This window comes from Phoxinus phoxinus, assembly GCF_949152265.1.
Source record: "Phoxinus phoxinus genome assembly, chromosome: 21".
In the NCBI taxonomy this organism is placed as follows: domain Eukaryota; kingdom Metazoa; phylum Chordata; class Actinopteri; order Cypriniformes; family Leuciscidae; genus Phoxinus; species Phoxinus phoxinus.
Window position 1 is genome coordinate 26,321,368 of NC_136896.1, and position 26,228 is coordinate 26,347,595.

Consider the following 26,228-nt stretch of genomic DNA (forward strand, 5'->3'; position numbering starts at 1 on the left):
ATTAAACTGTTGTCTACACTATTACTATTATTTACTATTATAACTATTAAAAATATTATTCTTTAAAGTTTCATAAGAGTAGTCACACTAGGAAATAGAAAGAAACCAACGTTAGGTTTTAAAACATTTATTTTGGTAAAAAGCAAAGACCAGAACATTTCCTTATGTAAACATATTGGCTGACAATTTTTTAAAACATGTAAAATGAAAATTTAACACAAAACAAAAAACAGTTAACACATAGCACTTAATTAAAGGGATACCCAAAAATGAAAATTAGTCCATAATTTACTCACCCTCAACTCATCCTAGTGTATATGACATTCTTCTTTCAGACGAATACAATCAGAGTTATATTAAAAATGTCCTGGCTCTTCCAAGCTTTATAATGGCAGTGTCTTTTTTAAAGTCCATAAAAGTGCAAACAAAATTCTTTTTTTTGCACAACTTGGGCAGTTTTCTTTAAAGTTACTTGTCCTTTCTTTGTTTTTGATCCATGTTCAGGATTGATGTCAAAAATGCATCTAAAAGGCAGAAAAGAAAAAGAAAAAAGAATTATTGACTGAGTGTATATATTTAGAGAGAGAGAGAGATGTCTGTTTTAACGACTAGTTTGTTTGGATAAAACTGAACAACATGAAAAAAAATGCTATGTTGGATGTTGTAATCAATAACTGATATTTTTCTGCACTGGGTTACATACATCAACTCAATGTGTCAGTTTAAATGCGCACTGTCATAAACACTACATTTTATCTTCTTGTGGCCGTTTAACTTTTGGAAGTGGGGTTACCAGATTTAAAGTTTTATTCTACAACTTTTTTTTGTCTACTTATCACCCAGCTTATTAACAAAACCATCCCCTCATCAGGTCCCATCAAAGTTATCAGTGGAAAGGCAGCCATGACTCTCTGTTTATGTAGAGCACGCATTGCCAGAATCTAGTCCAAACCTTTGTGACTTCAATAATTAATGTTTAAATTACATTGTGTTTATTGCATACATGACTACATGATAATGTTAAACATGACATTTACCAGACTAAAATGCATGTTTGAGCTGGCTTAAAGGAACACTCCACCGTTTTTTCATATTAAACTATGTTATTCCCTTAACTAAGAGAAGTTGATGCATACCTCTCTCGTCTCAGTGCGTGCACTCAATCGCTCTGGCGCGCCGCGACACTTTGATAGCAGTTAGCTTAGCCCAGTTCATTCATTAGGATCCAGACAGAGATGAAGTTATAAGCAACCAAACACCTCCACGTTTCACTATTTAAATACAGTTACACAAGTAGTTACACGACCAAGTATGGTGACACAAAATAAAACATGCCGCTTTTCTAAGCGGGTAAAATGGAGAACTATAATGTATGGCGGAATAGCACTTGCCGCACTTTGACTCTGCGCAGTAATATCATCACTTTGGGTCTGCTACAAACAAGTCACAATCATCTACAGAGTGATGATATTACTGCGCAGAGTCGAAGTGCTGCAAGTGCTATTCCACCATACATTATAGTTATCCAATTTACCGGCTTAGAAAAACGCCACATTTTATTTTGTGTCACCATACTTGGTCGTGTAACTACTTGTGTAACTGTATTTAAATAGGGAAACGTGGAGGTGTTTGGTTGCTTATAACTTCATCTCTGTTTCATCTCTAAACCGAAAATTCTCGGGACAGCAGCATGTGTCCAAATTTTTATCTTAACCGTCCTATTTCATCAGAAACGATCTGAAAACAGGGCTTTAAGTGTAAAATACTGAACTTGTCCTTTAAGGGAATAACATAGTTTAACATGAAAAAATGGTGGAGTGTTCGTTTAACTGAAAACAACTTGCACTGACATATCTTAAAATATGTGAGTGCCATTGTTTTGTCTCAAAAAATACTGTCAAGACAAGGTTAGTGACACAATTCAGTCTAAAATATATGTATAGCAAATATGGTAATGACTAACCTCTGAACAAACTCAAGGGTGCATGCTGCCTCTTCCTGGTACTGCAAGCTGAAGGAGGAGGCAAACAGCGCTGCCAGGCCAGTGATGAAGTCGGGCTGTGCTCCTTCACACACACCTTGACCTTCCAAAACTTAACATCCAGTGCTGGTTGCTTAGATTGACCTGTAATTGAACAAATTAAATAATTATATATATACACACACAATTCACAACCACACAATTTTGCAGAACACATTTGATTCTTCCACACATATGTTGCCAATAAAAATATGTTTTATATTTCTTTTACCCTTACCACTCTGTCTGCCCGTCTATGGCTAAGCAATTTCAGACAATGCAGACCACTGGACTGTCTGTTAGTAAAGCATATACATTTAGGATTATGAATTTTATGGCATTTCATGAATGTATGTAGTAAACTGCACATTTTTTATAAACCAGGACAAGTTTTTATAGCATGAGAATGTGCTGCTGTATGTTTGTGAAAGGGAGGGACAGACTTCTGCTAAGATTATCTAAAATTGTTTTAAAAAAGGAATTATTTGCAGCTTCTTTTTTACTTGAAATGAAGGCATACTTGCATTGGGCTGAGAGACACTTACTCTACTCTTACAGTAGTTCACCTATAGTTAGTTCACCTAAAATTTAAAGTTACATCATAATTTACTTGCATGGCATTGTTCTAATGCAGTATACGGTTCTTTAATTTTTGGACCACAAAATAAAAATGTCCAGCTTGCGAATATAAAGCCTGTGAATAGGAACCAGCATCAAGGTTTAAAAAAAAAAAACTTAATTATCACAGAATGGATAGTATGTGACGTGCTGTATATTTCAAACGTTCTGGGGTTTAGTAAAAATCAAACCAAAATATAATATTTTATGAAAATCCTGACCCTGGCCATTGGTCTTCTGTACTCGATAGACGTGTAACTTCTTGTTACAACAAACACAATGAATATATATTAATCTCTTAAAAGAATGTACATGGATTGTATTCTTTTTTAGGGTGAATTTCAATTTCTCATAACTGCGATACTAATAGTCTCATGATTCAAGAACAGAAGACCAACAGTCAATGTCAAGATTTTCTTTAAAAAATACATTAAATTACTGTTTATTTTTCATCAAACCCTATCGTACTAACTTAAGTTACCCACTGAACACTGATGACTCTTTGGCAAATGTAGAGATTGCTGGACATCAGATGGAGTTGCAAATTCCTGAAACAATTATTAAAAAGGACCAGCACAACCATGATCAACAGAACCAAAACATTAAACACATTTCAGATTAATGATATTTGTTGAATAATCTCTACTTACATATGCTTGAAGGATAACACCATACTTCTCTTTGAAGTATGCAAGGAGTACGTTAGGCTAGTTGTAGGACCATGGCATCCACCTCATGATTCCTGGATAAATATGAGGTCAATGTAGATGTTACAGAAAAGAAATGTATGACACTCAGGAATATCACAATTGAAAACACGTTAGGAACATGACTAACGTTATGGGTTTTCATGTGTTGGTCAAAAGCTAAACACAATTCAAAAGCACGTTAACAGAACTAACATTAACACCATAGCATCTTAACGCACACGTTAACACTGATTACAAAGCCTGAAACGAAAAAAATAATAACAATTATAATTATAATATAGGCTATATAAGTTATTTTAAAGGCAGGTCACGCAAATGACATGGTAAATGTTGCCTATTGTGACATCGAAGTTAACGTTACTTGGTATAGACGTGGAACAGAGTGAATTGTTGTTCACAAAATCAAACCATTCGTGGAAACATTGTAGAAATGCGAACGCAAAAAAATAGATTGGCTTACCGTATCACTCAGTTGAAATATTTTCCATCTTCTCAAACTCTAAACTCCACTTATCATCGCGCAAGTTAGATTATTCAGATGATTCAAATCCTCCCGTCTTCATGTAACAGTCCATTTTCGGCTGCGTCAGTCAACTAGTTTGAAACACGAACCGAAGCTCACAAAAGCTTAAAAACTGCTCACAAATGCACAGACCACTGGTTTATCGTGATAACATCATTATTCTGTCCAGTTGAGTCCCGCCGCTGACAAATAAAGTTTGCCTGTTGTGAAGTCTGTCAGCTTCACATTTGAACTGAACTGGGCGCGAAAGAAATCAATCCCACAATGCAACGCCTTTACAGTATGATACTGTATTACTAATTTATCGGTATGAAAACAGAAAAGTGCTGTATATTTACAGCTGTTCTGTAAAAGATACAGCCTTTTACTGTATTATGGAAATACAGTACAATACTGTAAGAAAATGCCTGTAAATTTACAGTAAAGGGTTACAGTGAATGGTAACACTATATCAACGCTGAAATGATCTGCAGCAGTCAGGTGGTACAGGTCAGTGTTCTTTAAGTTATTTATGTTCATTATTATTGTAATGTTATGTGCTTTGAGACATTTGAGGTATTTAATGCCGTCTCTCACGATGCTTTTGTTTGCTCCCTGCTGTGTGTGTTGGTGTGTTTTGAAGGAGGCGTGGCTTTGGAGATAACGGTGGGATCTCATGCTTTCAAAGCTAGTTCACTATTTCTAGCCTCTACAACAATTGACTACCCTACCTTTAATGTTTGAAACAACCCAATAAATTCATAAAACATCTTTCCTTTGGGGATTTAAGACAGGTTGGAGCTGATCCTAGCTTAAATAAGTTATTTAAAATGAATTTCAGGAATATTCTTTTCAATAATATGAATACTTCTTAAATTTTGTTTTATGAACAATCTTAAGAAAAAATATATGAACATTCTTAAGAAAGAATTTTGGGAACAAGCAGGTGAGAAGAATTTCGTGAATCCAGTCCTTTGAAATGATGAGAAATGTGTTGGGTCTTGATGTCCGAGATCAAGCCCAGTCCATGAAGTCCTGAAACTTTGAGAAACCTTAAAAGATCAGATTTAAGATCAGAAGAAGCTCCCATTGGTTCCTCAGTTTCTAGCAACAGAACGAACTGGCTGCTCCTGCAGCTTTGGCTATCGCTGAGCTCACCTTGAGGAAGTAAGGATCGCGTTTGCCTCTCTTTTGTACTGTTAGGATGTATTGTTAAATACCAACTCTCTGTGGCATTTGTGGTTTGCTGAAAATAATTCTGACTCATCCAGCAGTTAAGCACAAATGAAAAGCACATTTAATGTGCATACAATGGACGTTCACAGGGAAAGTCATTCCAAAGGGTTTCAAAGCAGAAATGTGAAATTCTTACATATTTATTTTTGTAACCTATGAATATAATTATCTCCGTAAAGTTTATTTGCAGAAATGTGTCCTTAAATTGTCCTACTTTTATTGGTGGGTGAATTCTGGCAAATTCTGTGGAGTTCAAATATGCCAATGTCAGAACAGATTCACTTTTGCTTCATTATATACTGTGCACTGTATGCAGTATATAACAGAGATGACTGTGTGGAACACATTATCCCAAATGTTCAATGCACTCACTGGAAGTAATATCAGCTGCAATTTTTAACATCTTGTTCTTGACATTATCTGATTGGACATGTTAAATAAATGTGAAATAACCATTTTGATAATAACTAGATGCCACTTAAACACAAATGTACTAAGGTTATTGACAATAATGTTGTAATAATACTATCTGAATCCCTACTGATTTACTATTTGAACTGTCTGCGATTCTTCTCCAGAAATCCCCCCTCTTTCCACTCTTTGCCCTACACTCTTTTATTCCTACCATAAGACCTTATATATCTGATGGAAAAATCTGACTTTCTGACCCATGTTGCTCCAAGTAGAACAGTGCAGTGTAGGAATGCTTGCCGATTCCAGCACTTCACAAGTATGCCTGGGATAAAGCCCAGGCACAGCGAGTTGCCATAGTTAAAGGGCAATAGAGTGCAATTGGGACCGCCCACTTTTTAAGCAGCCTTGGTTTCAGAAGTGTTTTTCCCTTTCATTTTCCTAATAAGCATTTCAAAAATAACGATTTCTAAACCACGCAAGGCGTTGTAATTAATGTCTTATGAGGAAATTAGCCACTCATCCCATGAAACACTGCAAATTGCCTATCCAAATCAGAAACAATACTATATAAACAATTGGTGATTGACCTTATTTATAAGTATATATTTGATGTTTACAGTAGATATATTGAAATATATGGGTAACACTTTAGAGAACTGGATAGTAATGACTCATGTGTTACTGCATCTTTCAGAAGGAACTACTCATTATTTGGATCAGAATTCTGAAGTGAAAATCATGATAACTCATGGTAATGACTGAAGTCATTGTAAGCTTTTGGATTTTGTAATACTTGAGTCATTAGTTGGTTACCATGATCTTTTCTTTAATAATAATTATACATTTTGCATTAGTCACATTAATTATGACCCTGTATATAGAAGTTCTTAGTAGTCCTCGGGGAGGTAAGAAAAAAATAGTTGTCGCAGATTAGCTAATAGTGAACTACCACATTCAACTGAGCACTAGTAGCCTGGCCAGCCAGACTTACATCAAGATGTTTAGTCTGGACACTCTCCATAGACTAGGCTTACTCCGAGAGGCGGGATAAACGGCTGTCTCTCAAAATCCCTCTGCACGCAATAGGATAGCGCTACAACCAATCAGAGCAACGAAGAAGGTGACGTTTTCCCACCAGCGGAGCTAATTGGTATATTAAACTTTTTCCGTATCCAGTCGGCAAAACTCCGAACACATCTTCCTTTTTTAAAAATGATTTAAGTGCCGTTTTTTGCTCTTTTCTTAAAGAGAAACTTAACTCCAAGTCCTCCAGAGTCGCGGCCAAAGCCGATTCGAAAGACTGCTGTTCGACAGCTGCTGCCGCCATTCTTTGTTTACAAGTGCCTATGCCAGCCGTCGCAACTCTGTCGTCATATGTTAAGCCCGCCCCGCATGCTCTATACACGACGTGATTGGCCTGACCCAATCTGGGTTTTTGCTGCTAGAATGTGTATTGAGAGTTGCTAGACTGGCCCTGGCTGCAAAATACATTTTGCTGCCGCTAGGGGCGTCTAGATTTCTAGGCTAGAGCACTAGTACACTACTTACTAATTAGTTAATCAGGAGTTTCTAGAATGTGAATAGTGCATTACTCATTTGTTTCTGTGTAGATGTTCATTAATGATGGAACAGTATTATAAAGTGTAACCAATTATGTTGTTTATGAGTGTAGGGAGTCTTAAAGGGATAGTTCACTTTAAAATGAAAATTCTGTCATCATATACTCACCCTCAAGTTGTTTCAAACCTGTATGAATTTCTTTCCTCTGCTGAACACAAAGGAAGATATTTTGAAAAATGTCAGTAACAAAACAGTTACCAGGTCTCATTGACTTCCATAGTATATTTTTTTTCCTACTATGGAAGTCAATGGGACCTGGTAACTGTTTGGTTACTGACATTTTTTAAAATATCTTCCTTTGTGTTCAGCAGAATAAATAAATTCATACAGGTTTGTAACAACTTGAGGGTGAGTATATGATGACAGAATTTTGCAATATAAATTTGATATATTATGACTTTTACATCGGGAATGTCACTGTGAATGTTTTGTGTCTACTTTTTTTAAATTCCCCACAATACTGTCAATCATCTCTGAAAACTGTGCTTTATTTGATGTAAAGTTCAACAATTGAGACTCTGAACGCCTTTTTACTGGCATTTTTAGTCTGTGCAGGTATTTCTGAGCCACTACAGATAAAGACATCGGGGTTTGGTTAAAAGCTATTAGATGCGATAGGAAAAATCAATGACTAATTGCACTAAGCACTTTACTAAAGTTCACATTAAAGTCTTTAAAAACTTGAGTTAGAATACTCTGGTGAGACAGACATTTATAGTAATACTAGAATGTCTTTGAAAAACAATTTATCTGAAATATCTTTATCCTCAAAGAATAAAACGCTGTAATCACAAAGATATATTTTCCAAACAACAGTTTGATGCTTCAGGGCCTTGATCATTATCTAAACGATTATGCTGCGAAACGAGATATTTTTCAATGAAAACTCAATATCTTGAGACTAAAAGTAACACTGTAAAGTTGAACTCTTATTTTCATTTCACCTTGTGTCTTTGTCCTTGTGTTCCCCTGGAGGACATTATCAGCAAGCATCCATTTGGTTTCATTTTTTAAAAATGAAAAGCTATCTGCTTTAATTTCCTGCTTCAAACGGGTTTCAGAAGAGCCATCAATTATAGAGCCATAGATCTTTAAAATAGAACATCACGCTGAGCAATTCTCTGTGATGACCATCTCCACACCGAACAGCATCATATGATACCACAAGTTTGTTTCACCATCAGGCTTACAGAGTACGAAAAGATATTCAACGTGCCAAGAACTGTAGCAGTTCAGCACGTCCCACACATTCACTTGCTTGGGTCAGAAGGTCTTGGAGTGGAGACAATAACTAATACTGTGGCTGTATAACTGTACTACCTACACACTTCTTTGCATACATCATTTCAGACATTTGAGTCTAAACAGTTCAATCATGACAACAAGCATGTTATTGAATATGGCAATGTTAATGTATTTGGTCTTGGCGGACTATATCTGCTACACTGTTGCTACTGCTGCAGAGCATGGACTTGCTACTGGCGATAGATACTCAGACGCTGTGAGCATGTAAGATATTCTGCTGATGCTGCATAAATATATGTACATATGTCCTGTAGAAGATAGGCAGGTGTAGGACTAGCTTACAGCAAACAATTAACCAGATTATTTAAATGTTAAACAAGCAATCTCATTGGCTGAAGGATAAGCAGAGGCCAATCAGCTTGTGCCATGCGGTGATGATGTGATTGCTTGCAGACTGCATAGGGTCCATGACTGAACTAGATATTTGTTATTTTAGAAAGTTCAGTTGTTACTCTTAAGTCTTTTCAGGGGCTGCGAGGGATTCAGAAGAAAGGTTGAGTGAAAAATAATAATAATAATAATGCTACAGGGCAGATATGTATTCCAATAGGAGATTCTTAAAGATACTTTAAAAATACTTTAGTGCACAACACAAGTTTAAAAAAAAATGTTTTGAACTGCCATGACTTTGTGCGGTCAGTAGCAAAAAAAAACAAAAAAACATTTAAACCAAATTGCACGAAAATGGTCAGATTTTTGGAACAAAAATGTTCAGGCTTTTTTAACAATGCATCTTTTGTGAAGAACTCCTCACTGCTGTCAGAGTGGATTGCTGAGGCATGACGAGTCGACGACTGTCATTTATATCTCACAATTCAGACTTCCATCCTTGCAATTCCAAGTTTACCACTCAGAATTGTGAGAAAAGTCAGCATTGTGAGATGAAAACTAACAATTACCTTTTTTTTTTTATTCCCGTAAGCAAGCTTCCATATGAAATACTCTAGTGACAGGAAAATTCCTTAATACCGGATTTATATACGAGTTGGGACACGATTCAACTTTTATTTTATTTTTATTTATTTTTTGCATTGTTAATTATTTAACTAATGATATGGACAAAAAAGTGGTTACATTTACTACTAAAATAAGCATGTGATAGTAATATCCATAGGGTATGTTACATCATGAAACATGGAAGGGTTAGGATTAAGATTAAAGCATGTGGTCAGAGATATCCTCTATCCTGATTCTACAGTGAGTGACCAGTGAAGAGAGCAGATAACCCGCAGAGACAGAGAGTAAGCAAAGTGAGAGAGAGAGAGAGAGAGAGAGAGAGAGAGAGAGAGAGAGAGAGAGAGAGAGAGAGAGAGAGAGAGAGAGAGAGAGAGAGAGAGAGAGAGAGAGAGAGATAGATAGTAGGATGAGAAAGACAAGGAAATAAGGGACTAAGAGAATGTAGAGAGAACAGAGCGAGAGATCAAAGCCAAGAACACAGCTCTGTTGTCATCATGTTTAGTCAGGGCAGAGACAGCATCGGGTGACCAGTAGGAAGAGCTTATTAGTTACTCTACCCACAGGTTTAGGCAATGATCATATCCAGCAGCTCTGCTTTTAAAAGATGAAAGTGAGTTTTCAAGAAGGAATTCATCTTATTATTTGTAAAAAAAAAAGAAAAGAAAAAAGAAGCTGAATATATATATATATATATCAAATATATTATTAACATATTTTCAATTTTAATATGTTTTAAAATGTAATTTATTCCAGTGATGGTAAATTTGAAATCATGTGATTCTTCAGAAATCAATAATATGCTGATTTGGTGCTCAAGAAACACTTATTATTATTATCATCAAAGTTGTTCTTCCTAATATTTTTGTAAAAAACCATGATACACTATATACCATTAAAAAGTTTGGGGTAAGCTTAAACATAAATTAATTAATTATGTTATTCAGTAAGGACACATTAAAGCTACAGAGTGTAATTTTTTAAGTTGATTCTTAGCAAAAAAAAACACTTTGTTCTTTCAAAATTATATCATTAGTGTATAATTACTTCTACCAACTAATCAAGTATTCTCGTCTCTAGCAGATTATAATCTGCCATTTATAATACATGTTGTGCCTCCATCTTGAAAATACATTAGCCAAAGAGGGACATACCTGGAAATTCAAGCTTCGCCATTCGCATTTTTACACTCAGTGGCACCGTGACGAATGCGAGATTACTCGCGACTGCCGGCAGATTTGAAATAATACGGCCACCGTAGGAGTTAAAATGGGAGGAGCTAGAAAGTAATATTCAGTTGGTAGTTATATACAATTTCACCGCTAGATGGGAGAAATTCTTACACAGTGTAGCTTTAAATTCATCAAAAGTGACAGACATTTAGAATGTTACAAAATATTTCCATTTCAAATAAATCCTGAAATAAATGTATCACAGATTCCACAAAAATAATGGAGCTCATAATCAAGCTCCAATAATAATTGATAATTAATGAGCAGCAAATCAGAATATTAGAATGATTTCTGAAGAAATTATGCTAAACATTCAGCCTATATATTATATATTCATAAAACAGTTAAAGTTTATTTTAACCTTGATGAGAATAAGAAACTTCATTCAGAATTATTTCATCAATGTGAGTAAAAGGGAGATTTCCACACTTAAATATTACATCTCTGTGCAGAGTAAAAGAAAAAAGTAAGACAGAAGATTAACAACTGGGAAAAAAACAGTCAGCCACAGAAAGACCATTACTAGAAGAGCTCTCAGTAGAATAAATAAATATTCAAATTAAAATGTGATGTTTTTCACGATTAAATCTCCCCTGAAAGCGCTGTAATAACTTGTTGTAACACACTGGGAAAGAAAAGCTAAATTATGACTGGGATTTGATATGTATTATGTCAGGACGCCAACAGACGCATTGTAAACACAAGCCTATGAAGATATGAATGGCCTTTAGGCATATAACATTCAAAAACAAAGCAGTTTTGAACTCGTTTATGCAATCTTAATTAACAAGGACATCCCAAGGCTACTCGGTTAATTTCATTAATTTCCTAACATTATGAAAATGAACAATACAATAAAAGAGGTTCATATTTTGCACATGGTAGCACTTCTATTCCTAGAAGAAATTATAAACAATATTTGGCTAATCAAATTTTTTAAGGGGGTCAGTTATACTCGCACATATGGATTTGCATAATTCATCAAGTTGTGACCCTCCAGTGGATTTGGACGGTATCTTTACTCATGTTTGAGAGAAGAACCACATGCAGATGAGAGATTTAGTTACCCCCCAACACTGAGTATGATACTAAAATAACATTGGTTTCCACTATCAATTTATGGAAATTAAATGTCTCAATAAAGACATCAAGTTTTACTGATCATAAAATGTGCATGGGATATAGACCGACCATGAGCTCCGAGGATCTTTAGTGACGATATGTGCTTCTGTCAATACGTTAATGTGATTTAAACTTCATCTTTTAACACAAAATCACATTTAATTGCTAAATATCCAATAATCCTCAAGAGAGAGATCCACCAAAGTTGCTGTTACCATTACAATGAAAGCACTGGACCGCTCCCATGAAGCACAATCACATTATCTTGCAATTTTCATGGAGAAAAAACAAACAAACAAACAAAATACAAGACAGATTAAAGTACAATAAGTCAGACAAAAATAATGTAACGTAAAAAAAAAAAACTTTCCCGGTTAGGGCTAATGATATTTAACGAAAGCCCAATCAAATTATGTTTAATAGACAATGAAAAGTTAAAGTTAAATGGGTCTTATGAGAAAATACACAATGTTTTATGCAACAGTGAAGTGGCTTACCTCCTCCAGCACATCCGCTAGCTTGCTGAGTATTTCTTCTGAAAGGCCTTGGAATGTCGGAACGCTGTGAAAAAGATGAAGAGCAAATGTGAGGTTTTATGAGCCAACAAAGCTGTTTCCATCAGGTCCCAAACAATCATATCTAACCAGCAGAAAAACAACTTGCGGGTTAGTTTTAAAAGAATGGCTAAAGAAGGGGTCCACCAGTATTATGAAATAAATTTATTAATATCAGAAATGAACTGAAAGATGGTGAACAGAGTCAATGCACACAAGAAACTGACAAGCACAATTTTGCAATCTCAGAAAAATAATGCCTTAGGTTGAGGTGTGGGTGGACTTCTCGTGAGTTTTCATAAAAAAAAGCTGCCAATCATTTTAAATAACTGAAAAACCAGTCAGCCAGAAAGACCTTTCATAGAAGAGCCCCTAGTAGAACAAAAAAACATCCCAATTTAAATGTGATGTTTTTCCAGATTTAAATCATCTAGGGAACATTAAAGTCAACATAAATGCACTTTTTTTTGTGCACGATTTCCCTAAGTTGTTATGCCTCTAAATCTTGAAATGTTCATCAAGTGACGTTCATGGTGAAACTGATAGAGTTAGAACAAAACAAAGAGTAAATATGCAAAAAAAGATGCATTTGCATTTTTGATTTGCCAGAAAAGCACATAAAATATATTTCTAAAATTCACTGATGAGTGAATGTGGACTTTAACATCTGACGCTCCTGAGAGGATACAGCACAAATGAAGAGTATTTCTGCAGTCACGTTCTCACTGAGCACACATACTGTAGACATCTAAAGCTTCCTTTAAAAGTCAAATCCATTTCTGTCCCTTGACATCATCGGCCATTCATTTTCCAGTAAAGCTGGTTTGGGGCCTCTAGGAAATGTAATTTGCAAAATTACATTGTTTTGTGTCGCCCAGACGCTTTGGAGTCCATAATTGAATGATTGTTTAAAAAAAAAAAATGAAACCAAAAGCTGACCTCTTAGTTCAAGGATTCAATAATTCATTACACATACAACTATAACATTATCTTCTTTCTATTTTCAGATCACAGAAAATAGCTAATGGTACACTGAAAAAAAAAAAAAAAAAAAAAAAAAAAAACTTAAAGGACAAGTTCGGTATTTTACACTTAAAGCCCTGTTTACAGATCGTATCTGATGAAATAGAACGGTTAAGATAAAAATTTGGACACATGCTCCTGTCCTGAGAATTTTAGGTTTATTTAGCTTTTGTGGACCTATTTTGCCAAACGCGTCACACCCAGATTCTTCCGTTGAGAGCTTGAATAATAGAGCCCAGCCCAGTTGGTGGCGATAATGCACCTTTGCCAATTGCAAGCAAACCACGGGCATATACACAGAAGAAGCAGAAGATCGCTGTCTTCATTGAAAGCATTACAAACAGACAGCTAATAATGTGGCGAATTTGTGCAGTTCCGAATTGCGGGAAGATTCGTGGCAAAAGGAACACCACCAAGTGCCTGTAAGCCTTGAGACAGCAGCAGCTTCGGCAACAGGCGTAACACTGGACTCCGTTGTCAACTGCCGTTCAAACTCTGCCTTTCTTTGCAGAAATTCCTCCTCTGAATATTCAGGCTCAAACCTATAACCCTGTCCATCAAAATCGATCTCAAAACCGTCATCCTCCCATATAAATGTCTCGGAATCCATTTCTAAGTTGACACAGATAGCTTCGATCTTGTAAAAATGTTTAGATAGCTTAGCCTACGATACCGCGTCCGCGACTGCATAAGACTACAAAAAGCATACAAACAACCCCATTTCCGTTTCCCGCGGCGGAGTAATACCGTAACGTTACCTCACACAGCGAATCCAATACAACTTAATGGAGTTGGACAAACACTACGATAAAACCTGTTGGAATGCATCTTTTTCAGCGATTTTTGAGTGCACATACCAGTGAACACCCCTGACCACTCGGTGAGTTTCACGTCTTTGTAAACGAAAGTTTAATGTGTTTTAGGAAGGAATCTTCCAGTGCACATAGACAACCATTGTGGGGGTGTGGGGGGGAAGCGAACTAAACCTAAAATTCTCGGGACAGGAGCATGTGTCCAAATTTTAATCTTAACCGTTCTATTTCATCAGATACGATCTGTAAACAGGGCTTTAAGTGTAAAATACCGAACTTACCCTTTAAAACACATATGTGACCCTGGACCACAAAACCAGTCACATGGGTATTTTTTTATTTTTTTATTGAGATTTATACATCATCTGAAGGCTAAATAAATAAGCTTTCCATTGATATGGTTTGTTATAAAAATCTGAGGGTGCAAACAAATCTAAACATTGAGAAAATCACCTTTAAAGTTGTCCATTTACGTTCTCGATTGTGTTGCATTCACTCACAAAAATAAATGTTTCATATATTTACGAAAGGAAATATTTCACATTGTTACTCAGAAACACTGTACAATGTAAAAAAATATACTTTCTACTTACAATTCATACTAAAATATGAATGCAAAATCCATTAATGCATGTGTGAATGCAATTTTTATGGCAGACATTAGACTAATCAATATATTATATAATAAAAATAAGAATGTTTTAATAAAGCAAAGCTATTCATAACCAGCTCATGGCCAAAAATCGATATTTCCAGACAAAGAGGGTGGAAGGAGAAGAATTCGACTCAAACGAGGAGAGTGAATGCACAGAAACCAACAGCACTCTAATCATTATCTGCCCTCTACCTCCATCTAACCAATACACATTTCACTTTCCTCAGGACAACAGTTGATTAGAAACATTTGAGAGTAATATGGCATTTCACCTCCCAAAATATTACAATCAAACCTCATCACCCGGGAGATTAACCATACACAGCAAAGGATACCGAGTGAGTTAAAGCCTGAGTTACCGGAGATTGTGTAACCATTCACTCGTGTGTTATTCATTCACAATGAAAATCAATTTCTTTTATTGTACACTGCTGAGGGATAGGCTTCTTTCATCAGGGGTTATGGACAGGATGAATAGAAATGAAAGGAGAAGCAGCCCACCTCTTCAGGAACTCCATGTACTCTGCATGCTTGATGAGTCCGGTCCTCATCATGATGGTCTGGAAACACTGGCGGTCGATGGCCCATAACTTCACATTTGTGAGGGCTGAGGACAAAATATCAAACAAAATAAGTAAATAATACACACAAGCATGCATTGCACAATGTCCCCTCAATTGGTCAAATCTTGAGCTTCAAAAAGACTAATTGATATAACGTATTGCATTTTGTATTGAAGTACATATTGTATTACTTCATCATTTAGTCTCTAAATTATATATGTGTGTCTGCGCGCGCACGCGTGTGTGTGTGTGTGCGCTGCTGTCAAATCCATAAAACGCGAATAATTGCATCTAACAAAAGTTTGTGTTTACATGATACATGTGAATGTATACATATATTATATATATGTTTGTGTATAAATATATAACTATATATACACACATGTTATATAAACACACATTTTTTTATGTTTAATGCGATTAATCGCGGTTAATTGATTTGACAGTACCAACATATTTCAATATATTAAGTTAAAATGACTTACATTAAGTTATATTTAAGTTAAAATGAGATCAGGTTAAAATAACATTATTTAAGAAAAGATCATTTATAAAGGGAGTTTTATTTTTAATACAATATTTATACAATATGTCATATATATTATACAATATCTCTGTCTTTATTCTTAGCATTAGTACTATAAGTATTAGTTGCATTGCTCACATAAGTCATATTTCACACTGTTGAGCTTCGCTGACAATCATTTCTCAAAACAAACAAACTTATTTATACACTTATTGACTTGTTATTATTATTATTATTAACTTTGGCAGCTCTAATTACTGCACAATCAGAAAGTGCCAAAAGTAATAGTAGTAGTCATATTAAAGAATGAGCAAAATAATAGTTTTTTTTAATAATTTAAATAATAATAATAATAAAAAAATAGCCTAAATCTTACACTTCCTAAATTATTTCTAGAAGTTGGGTGATTAAAACTATAATGATCATGTAAACAAAGTAAATCACTTTTCAATCAAAAGAAGCAGTCCATTTGCAGAGTGATTTGCAGAAACGTTCAATCTTATGTTCCCCATCATGTAAACCTCAACTAAAACAAAAACCTCTATCATCATCTTTTAGGGACATTGTCACTAATTCTGTTCCAGCATAATTGACCGTTCGCAAAGACCCGCCCCCCTTAGTTACTGTCGCTATGTCCGACAAGCTACGCCGCTCTCACGCCACACCATGTTCTCATGCAGTGAAAAATAAGAGAGGACACTGACAACGCGCCGACAGGACAGACAAGGTTACTTTTTGGTTATTAAACATATTAAACAGTCTCACCTTTCAAATTTGGTCATTTTTTTAAATAAATGTAAACAATAAATTCCCGTTTTGTGGCTCTTTAATGTGTCGTGACAGATCGCTGTAGAGCCTCAGTTAAAGCTGCTCGTGAACCGATCATCTCTTCCTTCTAGTTCATTTAGAGCATCTAGTAAACATGAATGAACATCAGAAGGAATGTTGTTTTAACTGCAGAAAGGCGTCAGTACACTCCGCTTCTCAAGATCAAATCCTCCCATGTTAATCTACTAACTCTCCTGACTGCTTCGTCGGACAAAATGACGGATGTCGAAGTATGATTGGTCAGATCCTGTCAATCAAGCTCCCTGCGAAGGGGCAATTGATTTTGCAGCCTTGCTGTCAGAGCTTGAGAGAAAAGGCACATTTGTCTGTGGTGACAGAGGCAAAAAATGGTTGTCACTCAACGACATTACCAATATATAACTTGCCTTCAGGAAAGGGCAATTGCCAAATTTTTTGAAGCAAAGGCCCATCGGGCCCTCAAAATGTGACAGGTTAATGCCAGAAATTAGCATAAACCTTCAAAACAGCTATATCGTTGAGAGCTCACTCATGGGCCCACATTATATGCCTTATACACAACATGTTCCTCTACAGACTGTGTTCAGATTTTTGAATGATAAAGTGTGCAAGTGTGGAATAGAATATGCAATAATGCAGAAATATTAAGTTTAGCATGTTATTATGCTTTTTCAAACGGCCAAAGACTATATGCTTACCCTAACGCTGTAAAGATCTGCAGGTTATCAGAAGAACAATATACTAAAATGCTCTAGTGCTTGTAGAGACCGAAATGATGGCACATCTACGGATGCATGTCGGATGCAAACACATCTCGTGAAATAGCAGAACAAGTGTTTCCCACATAATAAACCCTCATTTAACAGGAACACATTTACGAGCACGCATCATTTGCACCCTCATGCAGCGAGCACAAATGATGCTTGCACAAGAAATACTTCACAAAGGACCATTTTCAAAACAAAAATACACACTCCCTGGTCATGGCAACCGTAAGGGCCACATTAATACACTCGCCTGTTTCCTCAGTGAGAGTGTTGAGTTTTAATGGTTTCTGAGCCCATTGAGTCTTGACCAATTATAATAGATTTATTATATTATACTGTATGTCTTGACCAATTATTACTTCCTGTGTGAGTACACTGTGTGTGCGTTCGAATACACAAAACCAATTACAAGCTTGAAATTGTCTGAGTTTTGTAGCAACCTTTAAAATCAGCACATCGTTCTCTACATTATGTCAAATAAACATTAGGCTGGGTGATTGATTAAATAGTCAAGGTATGTTATTATTGTGTTGACTATAAATATGAAGAATATTGTGATGATTTTGTATAAAACAAAAGATTACTTTTTATTTGACGATTAAGCATTTAAAAGACCTCAGTACCCAGAATTCAGATTTATCAAACTGTCTATGAATTAGTGAATCAAAACAGAGTCAATGACTCACTTGTGCATTTTACATGCTTTAATTATTCAACATTGCTATTTATGGGGGTGTTATATCTGTGCCTGTAAAATAAAATGTGTTAATTTAGTTAAAAACACAGCAAATCCATAAATACTGAGATCATATCACACATCATCAAAAGGATGAAAACACTGAGATATTAAAAATAGTGAAAAAAAAGATTTAAAGGTGAACTATGCCGTTTTTTTACCTTAAAGGAACACTCCGACTTTTTGGGACTTTAGGCTATTCAACTTATCCCCCAGAGTTAGATAAGTCCATACATACCTTTTTCATCTCCGTGCGTGCTATAAGTCTGTTTGACGCACCCACCGCTAGCCTAGCTTAGCACAAAGACTGGATGTAAATGGTTGCAGCTAGCATACTAATCCAAATAAGTGACAAAATAACGCAAACATTTTCCTATTTACATGTTGTGATTTGTATAGTCACAGAGTGTACAAAAAACAAAGTCATATGAGACACAGACATATTTTAACCGTATAAATACTGGGAACTATATTCTCTGAAGGCGAAGCACTGCTACTTGGGCGGAGTGATAACCGCAGCACCTGAGACGCGCCGTGGTGAGGAGCAGAGAGTTCGTTCAGAGCGCGTCTCAGGTGCGCTGCGGTTATCACTCCGCCCTATATTCAGGGGATATAGTTCCCAGTATTTATACGGTTAAAATATGTCTGTGTCTCATGTGACTTTGTTTTTTGTACACTCTGTGACTATACAAATCACAACATGTAAATAGGAAAATGTTTGCGTTATTTTGTAACTTATTTGGATTAGTATGCTAGCTGCAACCATTTACATCCAGTCTTTGTGCTAAGCTAGGCTAGCGGTGGGTGCGTCAAACAGACTTATAGCACGCACGGAGATGAAAAAGGTATGTATGGACTTATCTAACTCTGGGGGATAAGTTGAATAGCCTAAAGTCCCAAAAAGTCGGAGTGTTCCTTTAACTGAACAGCTTCAGAGTCATTGGAATGGTTATATTACTTTTTTCGGGTTGAATGGTGGTCGTCTCGCACGCTTGTGAGCGGATAGACAGGCTGACGGCCGTAGCGCCAGGAAGTATCGTGTGATATCAGGTCTCGCAAAGTAACGAATTGCTTTACGGCAAAAATTCTGTCATTATTGCGCTCCCTCACGCTGTTCGAACCCGAATGAAGAAGACGTTTTAAAGAATGTCCCGTCTGCTTTGATGTCGTTGATCTACTAGCCTCTAGTATCTGAGAGTCGACAACGAGTTTTTCAACAGTGTTGTCAAATATCTATTCCGAAGCTGTAGGGGGCGCTCTATAGAGAAACCTGCGAGCAAAAAGCGAGAATACAGCGAAGAAATTCCCGAAACTGCATAGCCCTGCTTTAATGTTGTTTATATGTCTATTTAGTGTTTTTAATATGCTTTAAGACAAACCATTAAATACAACTGCAGTGAACAGTGTCAGTCTCAAAAAGGCAGTTTAAAATCGCTGGTGTTTCTGACGTCACAAACTACCTTGTAACCAATCATGACAATATGTGATAATCAACGAGTGGATCTCTGAGCTGGAGGCGGGGCTAATTTGCATATTTATTGAACCGTGTATACTAAATGGGGCAAGGGTGTAGAGATGCATCCAAGCTACTTTAAGGCATGAAGAATTTTTTTCAAGGAAAAATTCTTAAATATATAATTTTGGTGATCAAAGATGAGTTTTAAGGAATGCAATTATAGACAACACGGGGAATTTAATGTTTTTTAGCACTACTGTAAATCCTTAATTGCCATTACCAACTTTTTAAGAGATGGTAAAGAATTATAAAGTTTGAGAACCACTGAGAGCAGTGCAAGCAAATATAATTGGCAACCACACTTGATGTGAAAAGTGGACTATACTTGTATATAATTCCAATTAAGATGCTGATTTTTTGGAATAATGTGAAAGTCAGAAGAAAAGAAAAACTCAGAAGAAGCCAATATAAGAATCAGGATTAGAATAAAACACCTCACTGAACAATTGCAGACGGGACAATTTGACTAATTTCGATACAAATAAACAGAATGTTGCCGCTTGGCTGCTCTTGGACTGGGACGTCTTGTTTAATCTGAATGTGCTGCATAGCTTTGGGATTCCATTTATCCATGAAGCCAAATCAAAACCACTTCCCAACACCTTATTAAATACTGTCTGAGTGCTTCCTCTGTCTCCGCTTTTCAATGGGGAGCAAAATGCAAACCGTCTTTATGGTTGTCTGTCTCTCTGGGTGGTTTGATCACGAGCCATGCTGTTGTTTCTGTCATTCGTATCTGGCAAACCCTCCACTGGCCAGGGAAAGTCTATTTCAGTTTAACCTTAACACTCTGATTATGTAACACAAGCTTCTTTTTGATCCCTTGTCATGACGTTCATTAGCGGGATGTTGATTATGCAGTCATAAACCTAACTGAGATGCTAAGAATGAAGAGTAATGATCAAATGCTCTTTGATGCTCTTTCATGAGGGGGTTTGTCCTACCAGTGTGCTTTTGCACAGGTGTGCAATTACTCTATATAAATATATCATTAGGCCTCTCACCTCTCTTCAGTGTTTAATACAATCAGCTGATGTTATGTTCAAATTAAAGTTCAGAAATCTTCAGTGCCTCATGGTCCAGTTGTACAAGTGTTTTATAAGAGGACATCAATAAGATTCCATTAAAAATACTGAACCCTTGTAAACCCGGGTGTGACTTGATAAAGCGACAAGCATTAAAAGATATTAATCTCTTTCCTGTAGAGTTGTTTTGATACCAAAATGTCAGAAGTCGATACTAATACCACTGGAATGCAATGATTCCCAATACTAATATCAATACACAGCCAAAACTAATATGCTACTGAACACTCCGCTTTAGGCTACTAAAATAATTACATGTATTTCCAAGTGACAAGATATTTTGATGGACACATGGTATCATTATGCTGGGTAGCCCTGCCCACATTGAGATCTCATTGGTCAAATGCTGAAAAGGAGGCAAAATACCTTATTGGAACTCTTTTCGAAACTAGAGCATTCAAGTCATTGTGATAAAATGGTAAATGGGGGCATTTTGGCCATTTCATGTGTTCATTTATTTATTCTTTACTTACTGACCACAGAGAGATATCTGGCTCCAATGAAACCTGCCAATGTGAAGTGCACATTGATATTTTATGTATTTTATAATTTTGTAGTTCTGTTTCGGCACAGAGAATATAGCTTGGTTACACAAGAAGTGTGCCTTGGCAACTGGAAGAATTTATGGTATTTTCTGGCAAGCTTGATTGCTAGTCATCAACACCAGTATGCACAATGCAAACAAAATAAATAGTAGAGTCAACATTCACAACAGAAGCCCAATTACCGGTATGTCTCTGCAAACTGACACGCTGCCAAATGTGTGGCTTACAGCAAATCTTGAGATTCCCTCTAATAATTATGATATCCTGTAGCTCAAACCGTAAAGCATGCCACTACTACATGTAAGTCACTTTGGCTAAAAGCATCTGCCAAAAGCGTTTTTTGTCCATCTGGAATTGATTGGATGGTTGTGGTTTGCTATTGGTCGATTTCATGTGAGTGACAGGTTGTCCCGCCCTTGCTCCAAGAGGGAGGGAACGTTATTTTGATTATAGATGACAAGGGCACAATAATGATGTGCATGGATAAATCATTTAAAATAAATACTGCAATAATCCATACATAAAATGGTGAATTAAAAAATGTAAATGTTCTGTTAATTTTGTCTCATCACGCAGCATTATCACTTTTAGTTTGAACAAAATCCCTGGTAACTTTTCTTCAGTTGCAACTAGTAAAGACGGTGTAATGTGTAGCACCTGATGTCATAGAGTTCATCTGAGCATAGTGTTTTTTTCTAACCGTCTCTTTAACAATGAAATGCAGGTCACATTTGGGGTCAATTACTACCGTAGACCATCAGCATCTCAACTAAGAGCCAAGCTATTACAGCACTGCTCGTACCCAGAGAGACTATCGACAGGAGCGCCTCCAGGCAAGCGGTATGTATTGATTATTTTGTGGGGGAGTTTATCACTCACTCTGTCACTAATGTCAGCAGCAGCGATACGAGATAACCGTATCTTCTTTCTATACAGGAAATGGGCAACATAGAGGAAGGAGAGACAACAGACTGTCCCCTACTACACTGGGAAAGAAAGGAGGAGAACTGGTGAGAGCGTCAATGGAGGGTTTGATAGCTCTTTTGTGTCTGGGAATAGTTAATAGAATAGCTAGACCTTTGACTTGAGCTTGACTTGACTTGAGGTTGCTGGTCATGAATTGCACAGTTGGACAGGAAGAGACATCTAAATGACATGTGGAGAGACTGACCACAGTGGAATTTATTGTAAAACTGGTAAAAAACTGTCCTGCCTGTCTGCCTGATTTAATTCAAGACAACTGCTACATTTACAAAGTTGCCAGATTGGGTGGATTCCCGCCTAATTGGGTGGTTTTTAATTTGATTTTAATTGATTTTAACATTTTAATTGTATAAGCTGATTTGTTAACAAATAAAACCCAAGTGTGTAGGTCCTCCATTCAATCAGTCATCATGACGTTACTAAACACACACACCCAACTGCAGAGTCGGCTGGCGTTGGTGATGACATCGCAGACGAGCCCACACTTTTCGCCAATCAACAGCGATAGCAGGCAGATGTGATAAGAGGCAGTTTTTAGTGCGAAAATGAAATCAGATTTTGAACCTGTAGCTGTATATTGAAGTGATCAATGCCAAAGTGGTATAAATATAAGTTGTAGCTACAGTAAAGAGAGTGACCCAACTCTCAAAAGGTGGATTACACCTGTTGTGGGATATGACTCAAATGCTCTTTGTTAATAAAAACCTGCACAGTTGAATGACTAAACCGAAACTGAATATGGGACGACTCCTGTCCATCATCATGTGGACACTGTCCTAACCAGGACATCTGCAACTTTTAAACCGTCCAGACTGCACTCCTTGTCCTCGACAGCTGAAAGCACTTTTGACTACAATGTATACTACATAGTTCTGTTTGAAGATAAACATTATTATTTTTGTTGTTAATTTTTTTAACACGAATGGCACATTTTCGCCTGTTATCACAAATTACTTTGCTTATTCAGATTACTTAAACTGAGCATGTGTGTTTCTGAGGGTTAAATGCAAATACTTGACATACTTTAATAGTTTCTACCTACAGTATTTAGGTTGAATTTATTTTTTGTCATATTTGCTCATTTTCTTTTACTGTATTTGCCTTTTTTTAATCTGTTTACCTGTTGTATTGTTCTCCTGGGAAGTTAATTTATTTTTATAATTTTATTTTGTAAAATTATGGTCAGGTATGGAGGTAAATGGTCATTATAAACATTGGTTGTAGTGACAATATAATTCTATAACATTACTTTGGCAGTGAAAGTTTTTGGGGAGCTTTTGGGCTGGAAATCATCCCCCCAATCTGGCAACACTGTCCTGAAGCCTTAAAGCAGGTTTACATATTAGTATATGGCTTATGCTCTTATGCTCACCAAGGTTTTTATTTGATTAAAACTAGTTGAACAGTACTATTGTAAAACATATTTACAATTTAAAAGTTTTCTTTTGTAACATATCTTAAATTGTAATTTTGCATCATTTTCAGCATCCTTACTCCAGTATTCAGTGTCTCACGATCCTTCAGAAATAATTCTAATAGTCTGCTTTCTGTCTTAAATGTTTAATAAAATAGAAGTTTTAGTGGAGAATTACCCAAGAAGGAATTGCACCTGACAGTGTTGTTTTTATGCACATGCGGTGTTGTTTTAGTGCCCAATTCACTAAAGGAATTATACGGATCAGGTAATGCTTGCAAACACACCTGCTGAATAATTACATCATTAAAGTAGACTAATTATGCCTGGTAATTCCTCGATGTGGTGGTGACAACATTTGTAGAAATATTTCACTACACTAAGTTAAGTACTATCAAAACCCCACCAGCATCAAGACAGATTTTAATTTAGCCTGAATGCCCAGCATTTTATTTTTAGAATATTTAGAATTTCCCTGAGAAGCGAATGCTTTCAGACCAGACTTTCATTCTAGCCCCTCAGACTCAGCAAATATTAATTATAGCCAATTTTTGTTCGCTGTCAATATGCATTTAGAAATGGAAGTCACCATTCAAATACGTTAGAAAATTTAACAGGTACAATTCAAAGTGCTGAGGTTACACAAGACTTCTACTACAGTATATTAATTCCCAAAAGCCTCTGCCTCAACATAAAGTGCTCGAGACAGGCTTCTCGGTATCAGCGGGCAAATTAAACTCGTCAGACTCATTTTTGGCTAAGCCTGCAGACTATATTCCCTTGACTATTTCAGTTCCCAGTGATGTCTGTAGAGACAACAATATGCCTGACCAAGAAATAACGAATAATTTTGCAAATCACATTAGAGATGAAAGCACCTGCCTCCCAAGTATGCAACAAACATAATGTATTTTGCAGATGCTTCATTCTGATAAACATTTTGGCCATGATGATTTCTGTCAACAGTACAGAGCATGAAGATATTTTAATGTTTCAAACCAAAATTCTACTGCTCAGGCATTGCTCTTTCATAACTCACGATTGCAACACATTTCCTCTTGCTGACAAATAAATGTGAATTTCTCGGTCCAGGTAACACAAAGAACAAATGAACACGGTTCATTTACATATACCAACATTGTAACAATACAAAGCAGGTTGAAAATCTGCAAAATAATCAAATAAACATTTCCCTTCACCTTGGATACATACATGTAATGGTTACACCACGTGGCATTTTTATTTTTTAATGTAGTCATTACATCAAATGTTTTGCTGAATTGCTTTTCAAAAACATATGAAACCCAACGTGTATACAATGATTTCTAAAAAGTTGAATGCATTTTAAAATAGATTGTTCATTTTCATCATTTCAGACGTCCTTATTTGTCATTGACCCAGCTATAAAATGAATGTGAAGTATGTAATATAGTCTTTGAAAGAATAAGATCTTATTTTTCCCCCTACCAAAATACCTAGAAAGTACAGTCACATACAGAAGAGTTGGGTTCCAAAATGATGGCTGTACCCTTGAGCAAAACACTTGAAGCACTGAATGAATGTTTGAAGAATATGCCTTTTCAATATAATTAAAGTGAAAGATTCAGACTGCCAAGCTACAAAATGACAAATTCAGATATGGTACATATCAGTAGTTTTTGTCATTTAAAAACTAAATGTATTTTATTATACACTGAAAATCTTGGCAAAATCTATTCTTGGCACATATTGAGAGCTTAATGGCTTTTTTTAAGGTCGACTTATCCTGCTCTCAAATTCACTGACTCGCTCATTGATCCATTGCGTAATGACTTTAGTCCATTTCTCACAACAACAAAAACATGTCTTTAAAATATGTAGAATATAATGCATGAGTCAAATTGTCAACTTGTATGTACTTTAATGGTGCTTTTACATCCTTTCTAAAGCTTGGCAGCTCCAGTGCTTATTCAATGGCATAATTAGCATTTTTGTGTGAAACACGGCTAGTTCAGTCAAGAAACTCTAACCGAGTGCTGATTGGTTCCTCTAACGGCAAGGCATTAGCCAACCAGACGTACAGTACTTCCTAATCCATATCCATATGGATCCATACAATTAATCCATAATTGTAACCATACCCTAGCCCAGCTGCGCGACTCACTTTTTGCCCTTCCTCCTCCCCAGCACCACATGTAGAGATCTGCTACGGGGGTTATAATATATTATTGCAGCAGCATGTCCTTTATAAATGTTATTGTAACTAAGCTGAACTTCCATTCATTTCAAATCAAGCAAATGTACTTTCCATGCCCAATGCCAAGTTAAATAATTTACTCAAGAGAGTTGAAGATCAAACCAACAGGTCATACCTCTAACCAACAAGCCCGGCTACAATACAACATGTGACAATGCTGAGGTCTACCTACTCTATGGAAAGGTACGATTTGAAGGTAAACAACACTCCTGCCAATAACATAATGATAAAGTCCTGAATGATAAATATGATCGCAAAGACAATAATGCAGC

At 36.2% G+C, this 26,228-nt stretch overlaps 1 protein-coding gene and 1 long non-coding RNA gene across 5 annotated transcripts in view; both read right to left on the reverse strand.

Moving 5' to 3' along the window:
• prkg1 (protein kinase cGMP-dependent 1) overlaps nt 1-26,228 on the reverse strand; it is a 146,052-nt gene that overhangs the window by 42,781 nt on the left and 77,043 nt on the right. Inside the window, exons 4-5 of one of the 2 annotated variants that reach the window (XM_079594984.1) lie at nt 15,279-15,384; nt 12,231-12,294 (exon numbers count right to left, since the gene is read on the reverse strand). In XM_079594984.1, the coding sequence (XP_079451110.1) occupies nt 12,231-12,294; nt 15,279-15,384 (170 nt within the window). Of the gene's footprint in view, nt 1-12,230; nt 12,295-15,278; nt 15,385-26,228 lie in introns of those variants that run through there. The other variant, XM_079594985.1, reaches the window with a different exon arrangement.
• On the reverse strand, nt 55-3,919 carry LOC306989359. Of its 3 annotated transcripts, XR_013795621.1 has the most exons (6): nt 3,809-3,919; nt 3,289-3,380; nt 3,120-3,186; nt 2,259-2,316; nt 1,964-2,125; nt 55-524 (listed from the first exon to the last, which is right to left on the reverse strand). It is a non-coding gene; the product is annotated as an uncharacterized lncRNA (long non-coding RNA). The 3 variants fall into 3 exon arrangements; XR_013795622.1 differs by having other exon boundaries at nt 1,964-2,316; XR_013795623.1 differs by lacking the exon at nt 2,259-2,316 and having other exon boundaries at nt 58-524.